A 12,448-nucleotide genomic window follows, 5' to 3' on the forward strand; every position below is an offset into this window, starting at 1 on the left:
CAAAACTGAGTGGAAAGCTAAGTGTTAATGGCAAGTGGAGAAATTGGATTACCCAATGAATATCTCTCCCCTACTCTGAAAGCTGGTGGGTCAAAAGTTGTCTTGACCCTGTTCCCCAATCCATGACTGTAGAGGTGTATAGTCATTGTTTTGTTGTCAAGAATTTCAGATATAGGAACAAATTCAGAGTCAATGGAAATTATAAAGTTTTCACTTTATAAACTAGATGCAGAGAATAAATGTAATGCCATTTCTGACAATACTCACCGCTGCTCTCACAGTTGCAAACTCTACAACAGCACTGCCTTTCTTCTTACTGGATATTACAATGTTCAAGACATCTCCATACTGCAAAACAGAAAACAGGAATGTAAGAAGTCCTAAATGATAAAAATCATAACTTCGCTTGCATTAAATAATGTAAACATTTTTATTTAATAATAAATAAAAAAAATACAGCTCCATGGCTCCAAAAAATGTGATCTAAGAGTAGATAAGGATCTGCAGGTATGTCTTGCAGCTAATGACATCTGTTTTCATGCTGTGTTGAAAATATAAGCAAACTAAACCAGAGCAAATGTCATGGAAGGTTACCACAAAGGAAACCACTACTGCTTCTTTCCTAAAATACGACAAGCCTTTATTTATTACCACAACTTACAGGAAGCTCTGACCATATTTTAAAAACCGTTCATGCAAAAAATGCAAATGCTTCCAACAAGTCCACAAGCATCTTCCCATTGATGCACTTTGTTTAACTAAAATGGCTTCTGCAAGAAAAAGAACAGTATAACAGAAATATTACTGCATTTATGAAGATGTCTGTTAAGTTCATGCAGGAGTCAGAATGGGAGATGTCTTTTAACTTCACTTTCTGGCTTAGAATTCACATTAGTGCTTCTGACTAGACATCATTAATCACTAAGGGAGTACAGCATTAATTACTTTAAGACTGAACTGTAAAGTGTGAGGAAACACTTATTTTACTCTAACAGCAGAAAGAGCTAAGTCATGACTTTCTTGGGACACAGGGGCTGATATTAACACAGCTCAGCTCCAAAGGCCTGCCAGGAAGATTTAGACTAGGGAGTAATGGTAGGTTTGGCCTGGTTCACTAAATGACCTCTAACCTGCACAGAAAACGAGTGGAGGACTGGTTCGGATGGAGCTTTCAATTTGTCTACTGCTATTCCTGTTGGCTCTGAGTCATTAAATGGAGACCAAGCAGGGATCACTTGGCCAATAAGCACTGTATCAAGATGTCACCTGCCATTGAGCAGGGCTTATTAAGACATTACCCAAGACAGGACGTCAAGCAGAGGGGAGAAAAATGGTTTCTGAGAATCTCAAGTCCCTGGGAATCAACGTTCATTTGCTGGGAAAAGGAAAAGGCATGAACGCAATTGGACACTCAGGACGAGAACCTTGCCAACAGTGACAAAGGAAAGGACTCCCAAAAGACCCCTATTTCATGTAGCTAAACATTTCCAAAGCTTTCTTTGGGGAGGGAGAGCTGGGAAGCGGAGTAGAGCTGACCATGGTTAGATGCTGAAGGTCCAAAACATACAGAGGACCTTTCCAAACAGAGATTGGCGTCTGTTCCTCTTATACCAGCATTACCTAACTTTAACCCTCCCCAAAAAAACTATAACTTTATTGTCAGGGGGGGGAATAGTAAGTCAGTGATGTAACACTTGTGATTTCACATACACAGCTTTTCTGAGATTGAAACATATGGAAAGGGTGCTAGATTATATATGGCATTTTTTGTGTATTGTACAATTGGAATTGAGAATTTAATCATTCTTCCACTCTTTTGTCATTTTATGTTAACGGTTGCATGGTTTGAAAAATGACAACTGTCATATAATAAAATAACCTACAAAGTTTCAAAATGGCAAACAAGTTCCATCAAGGAAAAAGTGCTTCAAATACATGTGCATTTGTTCTGTTCTTGTGGATAACATTGCATACAAAAGTATGGGTGATCATGAACCTAACAGTGCCCCTATTAATGTTAAAAATTTTAAATTGCGAGCATTGTTTAATAAAGATTTGTGTCAAACACAAAAAGGGCTTGCTGAACAATTTTGAGTAACTCAACAAACTGGGAAACATTCAAAAGGAAGAAAATTTGAGTCTGAAGAATAAGGATGACTGTGTTATGTAGTGTTTAACTCTATACAATAAAAAAAGAGAATGTCCCTGTGGAAAATTCTGACTGGAGATGTAAAGTGGATTTATTATGACAACCCCAAATGAAGAAAAGAGGGCGAGAAAAAACCCATTGTGTATATCCAGAAGATATGAATGGTATATGAAGGGCATGCTATAATATCAACATCTGGAACCAAGTGAAATTGTTAATGCTGATTACATTACAATTGCTATACACAACAATTACTGCAATTAAACCAAAAAATCAGTCAAAAATACCCATTTATGGCAAAGAATTGCATTCTGATAAACTGCTTGGTAAAGGCTTGCTCTGATAAAGGCTAGTCCCCACGTTGCTAAGTCAGTCAAGGAAACGTTACATGTGCTTGGTTGTGACCTTCTGGAGTGTCCAGCATTTAGTCCAGACAGAGCACTTTCTGATTAGTATTTGTTCCAATGGATGCAAAGTTTTTTCACTGCTGGAATGTGTAAAGGTGAAAAATGTGTAAAGGTGGCCTAAGGTGATGTATAACGATGTAGAACATTTTGATGATTAAATATATTGTTGTTTTAAATGTTTTAAAACATATTTGTACACCTACACAGTTAACCCAAGGAGCACCGACAATACAGACACTCAGCAAAGCGTTTCAAGGTATCACGAGTTACTGGTCACCATTACTTCATTGTCTTTCATTTCCAAAGGTAAATTCCACACTTTTTGAAGCCAAACCTCCACTGCGCCTTCTGAGACACGAGTGAGTCCAGCAGTGGGTGTGACATCATCAACGCCTGCCGCCGAGAGTCCTGGCCGATACACTAACAAATCTACATCTCTGCCAGAAGGCCTGGGAGCCGATTAGGTGCAGCACTGGGGTGGTACGGAGCTGCGGAGTTGCATGAGAAGAGCACATTTCCTAGCAACTCCCCTGGCAGTGGTAAACATGCTGGTGAAGCGGGCAAGCAAGAGTGGCGTGCGGCACTTTTACACGGTACTGATGCGCCCTCGGCACTTTTCGCTGCTACAAAACTTAATGGAGCTCACACAAAGGGGGGAGCAAAATAAAAAGTGCTTAAACAGCTGATGTCATGCAGGCCTGAAACCTGGGGCGCTGGACACGGGGCTGGGCTCATTAGGGCGGAAAACAGCTCGTTCACACACAAGGACACTTTCTCACACTTCTTAAAATGCGCCTGGACCCTGGACAAGCTGCCGTTTGTTTTAACTAACTGGGAAAACACTAGAACATAAGACGTGTACAGGGAAGAGTGGACAAAAACAGGACTCAAAAGCTACTTTTTAAAAATGGTCACTAAATGTACACATAGTGTAAATATACCTTTAAAAGGCACAGCAGTAGTTTTCAAGCCCAGTTGTTTTCCTTAAAAGTACATTACAGAAATGTATTTCTCCTTCTGGAAAAGAGGATGTAATCTTTCTTTACAGAACTGTGTAAAACTGCGTAAAATAATCATAACATCATTTCTAGAGAAGAAACTCTAATTAAAAGTACTGAATATGTGAAACCCTTGAGGATACAAAAGTGACCGCAATAGGTACCACCACTGTGACAGTTGGGCCCCTGGATTTTGTGTTTTTATTTAAACTTTGCTGAACATTTCACATATAAGTTTAGAATTATATTTAAAAAAACACAATATTTCAAAATTGGTTCCCAGGGGCTATAATGTAAAGATTAAAGCAACACTACATAGTTTTTTTTACTTAAAATTTATTTATTATCTGTAAGCACTTATCCAGTTCAGGGTCACAGTGGGCCCGAAGCCTGCCTGGGATCTCTGGGCCCAAGGCGGGAACAAACCCTGGAGTGGGCGCCAGTGCTTCACAGGGCAACATATTCAGTCACACCTATGAGCACTTTTAAGAAGCCAATCCATCTACCAATGTGTGACTTTGAACCGTGGACAAGGTGAAACCCACACAGACAAGGGGAGAACACACTAAACTCTTCACAGTAGTCACCCAGAGCTGGGCTCGAACCCACAACCCCATGATGCTGGAGCTGTGCAACAGCTTAAAATTATAGCTCTCTGTCATGGCTACTCCTGGCTCAGCACTGCAGAGGAGGAGAGAGGGAAACCTCCACACTTATATATATATATATATATATATATATATATATATATATATATATATATATATTTTTTTTTTTTTTAACATAATGGGTATAGCTATTGTGAACTGATTCACATCACCACTACTCTGAACAATTTTAAAGAACTTTGAATACTGAAGGTTTTTTCTTATTATTTTTTTGTTATTTTTAATCTTTAACAACCTGGAGATCCCTTGACATAATAATATAATAGGGACTGACTTAAGACACACTAAAACAATTGCTGTCAGACACCTAGACCTTGTTGACATAGGTTTGGGATATGCTGAAATAATTCCTAGCTTCACCTTCTGAAGGAGGCGCTGAAGAAACTCCTGAGAATATCCGCCGTTAGTGTCGTCATCCTTTTTACACTTCCACTTCAGCTGAAAGAGAGATGGAACAACAAGGGAAATTTAGGGACCACAGAATGCATTGCAAATGCTTCATAAATCAAGTCAACCCAACACGATACAGGTGAAGAGGTCAATGCGGCTATGCATCAACTCAATTTCAGGACTATGTGTGTCATCCTGATGGCCTGCATAGATAAATATGGAATAAGCCCACAAAGGTCAGGGAGCAGCGCTCTGAGGCACTGAGACTTTTTATAGAGACTGAGCTCACCAAACCCAAACCCACTCAATAAACCATAACCCTGGAGTCTTACTCTGTGTTTGCAGTGGTGGGAGAAAGAGCCAGAAAAAAAAGAAATTGATTAAATTGACATTGAAGCCTGTGGCGTTCCCAGCACTGACTCAACCTGCTAACCACCAGATGTTTTAATGAAGCGCTAACAGTAACCAGACAGGTTTACAGACGCATGTTAAAGATTTGCCAATGAGACTTTTGGACTGGCAGGGGAAGAGGAAATGTGGAGAGCAGCAGGAGAAGTCCTTTATAGACTCTCATGTGAGTCTTTGAGGCAAATTATATGGCTGTGGATCGGTCAGTCATTATGTGTTTTGTGGCAACTCGGCTTTTATGCATCCTCATTAACTTCAATCTCCAGTTCTGGTTTATCATCTGCTGCAACTGATCAACTGAAATGAGCCCTACATTTTACAGGTCTACATTTCGAGTACACTGTGGATGGTTGGCATCTTTGAAAACCACACACCTACATTTTAGTTGTACCTAAATGTTCTGGAGGCCTGTAAAAATTCTGGCACAACGTACAACCAAATTCTCATCTGAAATATGTGAGCATTTCATTCTTTCATTCATTTTCTATAAGCGCTTATCCAGTTCAGGGTCGCGGTGGGTCCAGTGCCATTCTGATATCCAGAATCATTGGGCGCAAGGCAGGAACACTCCCTGGAGGGGCCTCAGTCCTTCAAAGAGTGGCACACACTCACACACACATTCATTCACACCTACGGACACGTTTGAGTCGCCAATCCACCTACCGATGTGTTTTTGGACCATGGGAGGAAAACGGACCCCCCGAAGGAAACCCACGTGGACACTGGGAGAACACACCAAGCTCCTCACAGACAGTCACCCGGAGCGGGACACAAACCCACAACCTTCAGGTCCCTGGAGCCATGTGATTGCGACACTACCTGCTGCGCGACCATGCCACCCTAATGTGAATACTTGTTCATCATAATTCTCAAAATAAAAGGTATTAATGGGCAATCTGTCCTCCAGTTTGCTCTAGCAGTAGCAGCTTCAACTCTTCTGGAAAGGTTGTACACTAGAAGTTAGAGCATTCCTCTGAGGATTCTGTGAGGCAGGGAGCCACATGAGCATTAGTGAGGCCAGGTCCTGATGTGGGATGATTAGTATTGGATCACAAAACTGCTCCGACTCATCGCAAAGGTATTCAGAATGCAGTTGCACTGTTCCACAACCCGTTGTTGGAAGGGTTTATCTCCATCCACTCAAAGCTTGGCATTGAGCAATGGTGACCTGTAGCTCATGTGCACCTGTTCCAGATCATCCCGAAGTACATAGTAAAGATTATGACCTGACGATCTCCCTGCACAAACATTTACATAGCTGAAGTTCACATAGTCAATAGTTCTTCGTCAAAGACATTACATTTCTTTAAACAGATATTAAATAAAAGAGAATGACTTAATAGTCATTGTACAAAATATACAATCAAATTGGGAGTCTTACTCCTGATCAGTGCAAACAAGTAGTTAAAAATACAGGGGGTCCTTGACTTACGACGTTAATCTGTTCCTACATCGCGTCGTAAACTAATTTTCGATGTAAGTCTGAGCAAACGTACATACTGTACGTAAATAACATACTGTAAACATTACCCTAACACCTATCCTCCTCGGTCCCGAGCCACGTAACAGTGTATTCTTCCGCAGCGCACAACAAACACGAAGTTCGCGTTACGACGTTTACGACGCAAAACCACTTAAGTTGAAACAAGGCTTTATACAGTAAATGGGAGATGTGTAACCATGAAACGTAACTCGGGACTGATGTAACCCGAAGACCTCCTGTATATTTAAAAAAATTTAAATAATATGAAGTTTAATAATGGAATAAAAGAAGTAAATAAAAAATAGCTAAAAGAATGTGATGTTGCACTAACTACGTACAATAATAAAATGCTAGTTGCCTTGCTAATCCACTATTCACAGTTTTCTCAAAGGGCAAACTTTTTGGAACTGAGTAAATTTATTTTATATGTATTTATTTACTTATATTTGCCATGACTTAAAAATATGGGATCCCATTTAATTTAATTAAAAAATGGTTTATTTAAATATTCAAGCATGACTCTATTGGGCCCAGACAGTTCCTGGTTCAATCCCCACAACTGGAAAAAAATTGAAGGTGAGTGGGAATGAAGGAATAGCACTGTCTCCTCTTTCAACATCCACAGCTGAGGAGCCCAAACTGTTCACTGGGATGGCTGCCTGCCGCTCTGAATGTGTGTGCTCACTGCACTAAGTGACTAGTGTTCACTTCTATGGATGGGTTATGGATGGGTTAAAACAACCCTAGGTAATATTTTTGCTACTGGGCTCCCCCTCCATTTTTAGAGGGCAATTCACTTTTACAGCACTATCCTGAAAGGGGACGGCAGAGGAATTGGTGCTGGTTTCCTGCCCACTTTCAAAAGTTACATAGTGAGGTTTCTGCTGTGCTTAACCTGAAATGGCAATCACAAAATCTAAGTTCTCCCTTTTACAGGTCAGTGAAGAAACACAATGATTCTGAAGCTGTAAATTTAAGGTACAAACACCACATAGTGGTACTTTAAATGAGGAGGCACCATTCACTTGTACAATGATAATTAAAATATACATTTTATGTTATGAATTATCACCATCCTTTACATTATGCATACTGTTCCCATGCTTTTAATGCCTGACAATATCTTCTTTCCCCACTGACCTTGCAAGAAGTCTGAAAATGAATGATGCCCCAAATTGGAGAGAAGTCTAGCAGGCTGAGCCAAGGCAACATGCTTCTAGCCTAAACACAATTCTGAGCATTTTTGAGAGTCATGTCTTGGGATTTTTTGGCACTTTCTTCACAGCATTTCAGTAGATTACATTTAATACAACCCTATAGCTACAAATAAGGGTTACCTTTTTTTCACCCCTCCAGAACAAAAAGCAAAGGCCCTCTCACGAAAAATAACACAACCTCACGCGAGATGGTCAGGCTAGGGGTTTCGTAGCTCATTTTTCTAAGTCACTGTAAATGATGGTTTTCGTCAGACCTTCTCACAACTCACCAGAAAGAACCTGCCCCTGAGAGTTTGATTTATGTTGGAGCAGCCATATAAACCAAATTAAAGGCAAGGATTACTGGCTCCATATACAACAGAAATAAATGTTGATACTCAAGGCACTTCCCAAAATTAATTAACTGTTCAAGAAAAATAATGACAAAGATTTGTTCTGCGATAAGGCAGCCCTTCTGACTGACTCGGCGAAGGGAAACAAGTCTGGCTGGTTTCAATAATATCTTATTAAACACTAATATATTTGAAACAATATGCTTATAAGAGGTGAAAATAAATAAATAAATAAAACCTGCACTCTCTCTTTAGCCGTCAAGCAAGGAAGCTCCATGAAAATATCTAGAGTGAACATTCCCCACAAACCGCAAGCAATTAAATGACAAATGACCCAGAGATGTCTGAAAATTTTACTCTGGTATTTATTTTCTCTAAACAATCACACAAACGTCACTGATTCTTTAGGGGATAGACTTTGGACAGCCAAAGAATGTATTAATGCAGTTAAATGAATATAGACATTAGCTAATGTTGCCCTTAATAAGATAAACTCAATGGTTTCCAAAAAATAAAAAATAAATAAAGCAGCACTCCCTTTACACAGTTAGGGCTCCCTTAACGACTGGGCTGGACACAGGACGAACGCAGGGAGAAGCTTCATTTAGGGGGATTTTCAGAGAAAGTGGGAAAGATCCAGGCTATACACAGCCTGTTCAAGAACTTTGTTTCTCTAACATACTCCTTACACTCTAGGATATTTCAGATATTATCTTTATTATTCTCATGACAGCACCAAATAAATGTTAAATCTCCTTCAAGCTGTAATATGTTTAAGCAATAGAAAATGAGAGGGAGTGCATTATTGCCATATAACAGCATGGCTCTAATGCAGATGGCTGTAGTCCATCTCAGCCGTACTGTTATTTCAGGATAACACACAACCTCGAGTGTTCTATTGCTTTTATACAACAGTTTGGGTAATAAATTATTAAATAAATAAACTGAGCTGTAAACGTTGCGTCAAATATTGGTATGAAATTTAAAGCAATCAGCCTAAACTATAATTATATTCAAATAATTATAATAAGGGTGGCACGGTGGTGCAGCAGGTAGTGTCACAGTCACACAGCTCCAGGGACCTGGAGGTTTTGGGTTCGATTCCTGCTCCGGGTGACTGTCTGTGAGGAGTTGGTGTGTTCTCCCCGTGTCCGCGTGGGTTTCCTCCGGGTGCTCCGGTTTCCTCCCACAGTCCAAAAACACACGTTGGTAGGTGGATTGGTGACTCAAAAGTGTCCGTAGGTGTGTGTGTGAATGTGTGTGTGTGTGTGTGTCTGTGTTGCCCTGTGAAGGACTGGCGCCCTCTCCAGGGTGTATTCCTGCCTTGCGCCCAATGTATCCATCATTGCGACCCTGAACTGGATAAGCGGTTACAGATAATGAATGAATGAATGAATAATTATAATAATATAATAATCTCAAATTGATTTAACCAGCCAAACAGGGCATTTTAGCATATATATCCATATTGACTCAAGGCTGCATAATTTAATTTTAAACATTTTGTGCTCTGTTTTAAACCCACAGTAATGACTTGCATGTGAAGTTAGTGAACTATGTAGGGAATGATTCAAGACAAGCACTGAATGTGCAGCTAAAAGCTCCTCACGAACGGTAAGGACCATTACATCAACTGAATCTGTGGCTTTCTCTCCACTGGTACAGGTTTTCTCTCGTTCTCTCATCAGTTTCTTGCTCTTTCAAATTAAGGATAAAACTTGGTTCATTAAATTGTTTACTTAAAACTACACTTAATAAGGTCTTATTTTGTATTTGTGTGGAATTTAACTGTCTACAATGCCAGTCACTAGAGTCAACAGTAAAATTATGACCACCTCATTGGTTTTTTTTTTGTAAACTTATTGCCCATTCTTTCAGTTCTTCTGACCATAGGGGAGCACTCTGTAGTTCTCTGCATACTTTGTTTGCCCCCATTCACCCTGTTCTTAAATGACAAGGACACCCAGAGAACCATTTACAGAGCAGGTATGTTTGGGTGGTGGGTCATTCTCAGCACTGCAGTGACTCTAATGTAGTGGTGGTGGTGTGTTAACGGCTCGTGCTGGAATGAGTGGATCAGACCCTGCAATGCCAAGCAGATTTTAAACCCCATAGTGTCACTGCTGGACTGAGGACAGTCCACCAACCGAAAATACACATCGTTTGGGCAGTGTCCATTGAATACTGATGAAAGACTAGATGAAGGACGACCAACACACATCTACAAGGTATGTTTTTCAAATAGAGTGGGCCGAGTCACTTCAGTGCTGAGGGGGTCTTAACCATTAAAGAACAGGGTGAAACTGGGCTAATGAATTAAGCAGAGCAACAGATGGACCACAGTCTGCAATTGTAGAACTACAAAGTGCTCCTGTATAATCAGCAGAGCTGAGAGAATGGACAGTGAGTATAGAAATAAGGAGGCTGTCATAATGTCATGGCTGATCAGTGTAGAACACAATGTGATGTCAGAAAGAGATCTGGTAAACTTACCTTTAATTTAGGTGTGGTGTTTTTGTTGCCCTGCTGAGATGTGCCTGTAAGGAAGGGAGAGAGAGACACACACAGAAAGAGACAGGGAGAAGGAGGGAGAGAGGGAAAAAGAAACAGAGGAAAAAGGGGAGAGAGACATTTAGTGCATTTTTATTTTTCAGAAACGACACATGCCATATCAGCCTCAACTTTCCAGGTCCATATTTAGAAAAGTTCATTCATAATTTTTCTGTCACCAGTTCATCTTGTCCAGGGCCACGGTGGATCCAGACCGTACGTGGAATCACAGGGCAAAAGAGTCATTTGCCCAGCTATTAAAAGTAAACTAAAGAAGGGTAAAATCTGGGCCAAAAGCGGTCTGACTAAGAGAAACACAACGATGAAATGTGAACCTAATTCCACAAATATCTGAGAAAAAATGTTCTAACCAAACTTGACGTGGATGGTCAGGGCAAATACTTCAAACTCTGCTCTTCCTTTTAAACAGTGGTGAACGGCTAATCTGCAAGGAATGGCAAATTATCACTTCTTGATGCAAAATACCACATGGAACTGGCTTAAAAGTCACTCCTTCGCTCACTCAGTCAGTCACTCATTCACTCACTCACTGACTGACACTACAGCTGCCATACAAAGCCTAGGCTCGACTGCATTTCTAGGGCACTACACCATAGAAGGCTGTTCCATACAGCCTATAAATGCAGCCTACATTCGGAACAATTTCAAGGATGCATATGATGTATCCTTCATTGCCCTCAGTTACTCATTCTCTGCACATGTATGGAATGAAGGAGACTAGAAAAGGACAAGTAGATTGAAGAGTTTTTAAAAAGTAAGTGTTCATGTACTTGAATTCATCCTCCTTACATTGTAAAGTGTGAAACAGTTAATTAAAATATAGCGTATATCAGTCCAGACTTCTCAAATATTCTGTGAGTATTCTCTGTCCAAAATTTTAATGTTGTTAAAAAATGTGCTCATTTTGATTTCAGTGTACCAGTTAATACAAACCGGATTCCAAAGAAGTTGGGACACTAAACAAATTGTGAATAAAAACTGAATGCAATGATGTGGAGGTGCCAACATCTAATATTTTATTCAGAATAGAACACAAATCACAGATCAAAACTTTAAACTGAGAGAATGTATCATTTTAAGGTAAAAATATGTTGTTTCACAATTTCATGGCGTCAACAAATCCCAAAAAAGTTGGGACAAGGCCATTTTTTACCACTGTGTGGCATCCCCCCTTCTTCTTACAACACTCACCAGACGTCTGGGGACAGAGGAGACCAGTTTCTCAAGTTTAGAAATAGGAATGCTCTCCCATTCATGTCTATTACAGGCCTCTAACTCTTCAATCGTCTTGGGCCTTTTGTCGCACCTTCCTCTATATGATGCGCCACATGTTCTCTATAGGTGAAAGATCTGGACTGTAGGCTGGCCATTTCAGTACCCAGATCCTTCTCCTACGTAGCCATGATGTTGTGATTGCTGCAGAATGTGGTCTGGCATTATCTTGTTGAAAAATGCAGGGTCTTCCCTGAAAGAGATGATGTCTAGATGGGAGCATATGTTGTTCTAGAACCTGAACATAGTTCTCTGCATTAATGGTGCCTTTCCAGACATGCAAGCTGCCCATGCCACAAGCACTCATGCAACCCCATACCATCAGTGATGCAGTCTTCTGAACGGAGCGTTGATAACAACTTGGGTTATCCTTGTCCTCTCTGGTCCGGATGACATCCCAGTGTTCCATAAAAATCGTGACTCATCTGACCACAGAACAGTCTTCCACTTTGCCACACTCGTCTGAGCTTGTGGAGCTTGCTTAGAAATGGCTTCCTCTTTGCACTGCAAAGTTTCAGCTGGCAACGGCTGATGGCACGGTGGATTGTGTTCA

At 40.4% G+C, this 12,448-nt stretch overlaps 1 protein-coding gene across 2 annotated transcripts in view; it reads right to left on the bottom strand.

Annotated features, from left to right (window-relative positions):
- The window catches only part of dnajc17 (DnaJ (Hsp40) homolog, subfamily C, member 17), a 70,318-nt gene that overhangs the window by 38,769 nt on the left and 19,101 nt on the right, over positions 1 to 12,448 (bottom strand). For both annotated transcript variants that reach the window (XM_066683667.1, XM_066683676.1), the window contains exons 7-9: positions 10,546 to 10,589; positions 4,583 to 4,660; positions 268 to 348 (exon numbers count right to left, since the gene is read on the bottom strand). In XM_066683667.1, the coding sequence (XP_066539764.1) occupies positions 268 to 348; positions 4,583 to 4,660; positions 10,546 to 10,589 (203 nt within the window). The remainder of the gene's footprint in view (positions 1 to 267; positions 349 to 4,582; positions 4,661 to 10,545; positions 10,590 to 12,448) is intronic.

The sequence above is a fragment of the Hoplias malabaricus genome, chromosome 1 (assembly GCF_029633855.1).
Source record: "Hoplias malabaricus isolate fHopMal1 chromosome 1, fHopMal1.hap1, whole genome shotgun sequence".
NCBI classification, from domain to species: domain Eukaryota; kingdom Metazoa; phylum Chordata; class Actinopteri; order Characiformes; family Erythrinidae; genus Hoplias; species Hoplias malabaricus.